At 43.7% G+C, this 3,379-nt stretch overlaps 1 protein-coding gene across 1 annotated transcript; it reads right to left on the bottom strand.

Moving 5' to 3' along the window:
- Positions 1-27: 27 nt before the first annotated feature.
- Positions 28-2,394, bottom strand: LOC103802832 (SET-binding protein-like; the record flags this gene model as incomplete). Its single annotated transcript, XM_009075363.1, has 1 exon — positions 28-2,394. A coding segment is annotated over one exon (2,367 nt), but the record flags the coding sequence as incomplete, so codon positions are not given.
- Positions 2,395-3,379: the final 985 nt, after the last annotated feature.

The raw sequence follows: 3,379 nt of genomic DNA, 5'->3' as shown, positions 1-3,379 counted from the left end.
TTTTTAATACTCTCATGAGAGAGAAAGCTATCCGCAATGAAATGTTTCTGCCAGTAACCATGCCTGTTCTTTGTGCTGGGATGGGATAGACTGGAGATCATCTCTGTTCTGTAGGCTTTTATTTTTCCTCTTGTGCTTTGGCTTTTTAATACTCTCATGAGAGAGAAAGCTATCCGCAATGAAATGTTTCTGCCAGTAACCATGCCTGTTCTTTGTGCTGGTGTCAGATGGGATAGCCTCTGGATTGTCCAGAGTGCAGAAATCAAAGGAGTATCTTTGGCAGGATTCTGAGCTTTTCTCAGCTTGGTCTGAAGTGCTGTTGCTGTCTGTACCTATCCCACTGTCACTTGGTATGGTTTCCTCACTGTGAGACTCACTCACTGGTGACAGTGTGATTTCTTTCACAGAGCCTATTTCACAAAGGTGGGAAGGTGAATTAGCCATTAGCCTGGGTGGAGACAGTTTCCAAGTTCCACTATGCATTCCCTTCTGGGTTTTTGTAGGAAGAGCACTGATAGGTTGAAGTTTCGGCATAGTTTTTAACTCTGAAAAATTTGTTTCAGTTCTTGTAGGGCTAAGGTTACCATTAGTCCCCACTAACTGTGTTGAAAGCGGATGAATAGCTGCTGGTGACAATGACACAAGTGACTGCAGGTTGGAAGGCACTGCTGGGTTTTCTGGCTGGCTGGAAACAGGCTTTGAGTGCTTAATGGTTGTCTTAGGTTCTTCTGGCTGAGTCTGCAGCTCTGCTCTTGGCTTTCTGCCCCGTTTTTTACCAATGTAGATAGTCCCCCTCTTGCTGACATGGATCTGCTTCCCTAGTCTGGCATCAATGGTGGTTGACCCAGCACTAGACAGTGTCTGGACTTTTGCTTTCAGAGCTATGCTGCTGTAGCAGGAGGACAAGATCTGATTGAGAATATTCTTCCTCTTGAGGGTCTTCATTTTATTAATGGTCTTGATGGTCTTCTTATTCAAGACCCCAAGATTCCCGACTTTTTTGTGAAACTCGTGTTCATTTACGGACTTGTCCTCTCCTGGAACCATCTGGGACAACTTGTCCAGATTCCTTCTTCTCTTCCTTTTCTTTGTTCCTGGAAATTTGTGATTGATTGGACTCACTGGGCTGGTGGATGTTCCCTCATGAATGGTTTCAACAGTGAGCAAAGGCTGTTTCTTTGGTCGTCCTCTTTTTTTCTTGACAGGTGTGATCACAGTAAGACTGTCTGTATTGGTATAAAGAGGACTGGATGGTGTGATGGGATAAGCTGAAGGAGGCTCCACCATCAGCTTGTCAGTTGTCATCATGGAGGTCTCCTGAAGAATAGATTTAGGTTTGCTGCAGGTCCATTGTTGCTTAGCTGCATGTTTGGGGTGCTGGACCTCAGATAATTTGCCAGCTGTGGGAAGATTGGTGGGTATGAGAGTGGATGATACAGATTTTCTGAGTCTGGTGGCACAGTTGGTGGAAGCTTTGTCAGTGAGCACACCGCTGTCAATAGCTACTAAGGGGGACTCATTTTCAATCACTTTTCCTGGCTTTGTGGCTTGAAGATCCTTTTTACTCCTCTCTGGTTGAGAGCTAGTCCTGTTTGTTACTTCACTGCTCATAGCAAGTCCAGAAGGCAGGTTTTTCATTTGGATAGTTTTCTCTATGAAAGATTTTGTGGAGTGCCTTTTTTTCCTTTTCTGGCCAGATGTATCTGTTATTGGAGACTTTATTGGGATAGTAATTTGTACATGACTGGTGACACTTTCACAACTGCTAGCAGAAGTGGAATTCTGCTTCGAGGGTGATGTATCCAACACACTGTCCTTTTCTCCTTCCATGCTGTAATAGGATTTGCTGTCAAATGCTTTCTGAGCACTCTTCACCCACTCTATGTCTGTGGTTTGGATAGTTTGACTTATCAAGTCCTGTTTGCTGGACTTCTTTGTACTCCCAGTGGGCCAATTGGGGGCTTCCAGATGCACACCTCCCTCTTGATCACCAAGAGGCGAAAGCCCATTGCACTCAGAGGCGCTGCTTGGCTGGGTCACCGTGCTGATGCTGTTGGGTGATGGGACTGCACTGCAAATGGCAAGCTCTTTACTACTGGCTGACAGCTGCCCCCACATGCTGCTGGCGCAGGACTTCTTTACCTGGGATTTGTTGAAGGAAACTCCTGGCTCCAGAGGGGAGACCTTGGTGGCAATAACTGCTTCTCTAATGGGTTCTGTATTGACAAAGCAACTTTGAGATGTGGATCTGCTATCAGAGCTCGCTGACCAGTCAAAATGGTTCTGGTTGCTACTCTTCTGCTGGTGCTTTGATTTTAAGGTGTCACTCATGAAGTCCAGTTGGAGACCTGGATCATAGTGCAGAGCAGAATGTTTTTGTGGTCTGTCATAAACCTGGAAGGTAGCAGAAAATAAACAGGAAAAAAAATTAGTTTATCAGTGTTGGAGTGGGATCCAGACCTGGAGTAACGATGAATCTCAATATGAGTATGGTCGTTCTCCTTTATTCTTAGTGCTTACAAGATATATATAGACATTCACACAGTGTACGCGAACACAGCGGATACATGATTGGTTTATTGCCCTTGTCCCAGTGTCCAGGGCAAACTTATGATTGGAGCAAGCAGGTGTCTGTCCACATTCCAGGATGTTCTCAGGAATTCCAGGGAGCTTGTTGACACCGGACTCAGAGCCGGTCAGAGCCAGCTCTGCCAGGCAGAGCTTGCTCCTTATCAGCAGGTTCAAGGCTCGGTCACAGCTGCTGTAGGCCTTACACCACACTACAAGCTGGGTTGTCAGCTCCAAGGAAATCATGTCCCTTTTCGCAAAGCCATTCCTCCAAATATCAGTCCATTCATAATCCCTAGTTGCTGCTCTTTATTTTGTACAGTGAATGACAACTCTTCTTAACCAATGTCCTTGTAAGGGTTAGAAACATTTAGAAAGTCTTCTTATATTTGAGCCAAATTTGCATTTAGATTCATGTACTGTAAACAAGTTTTTTTCGTTTTTCCACTAAAAAAATGGAAATATTTCTATAAAGGCAAAATTGCTAAGGAAACATATTCAAATTACTTTTAGTTTAAAACATGAGTAAAATATTCCCTTTCAATGGATGAATGGCACAACTCAATCTCCTGGTGAGAATTCCTTTTTCCTAAAAAATAATCATTCACAGAACTTGAGGCTCAACAACAGCAATTAAGCTCATTGTTGCAAACAAGAAAAATGTAAAATTATCTCTGAAGTAGTTACAAACCCATGGGTCCACTTCCCTATGAAGCCAGAATCTGCAAAGATTTACTTGCTTAAATTTCCACATAGAAGTCATCCCCACAAATTTAGCACTTAAAATCTGTCCTGGGTTGCAATGGTATGT

Source organism: Acanthisitta chloris, unplaced genomic scaffold (assembly GCF_000695815.1).
Source record: "Acanthisitta chloris isolate BGI_N310 unplaced genomic scaffold, ASM69581v1 scaffold19645, whole genome shotgun sequence".
Classification (NCBI taxonomy): domain Eukaryota; kingdom Metazoa; phylum Chordata; class Aves; order Passeriformes; family Acanthisittidae; genus Acanthisitta; species Acanthisitta chloris.
Note: the sequence above shows the minus strand (reverse complement) of the source record. Positions and strands in the feature narration are given on the sequence as shown.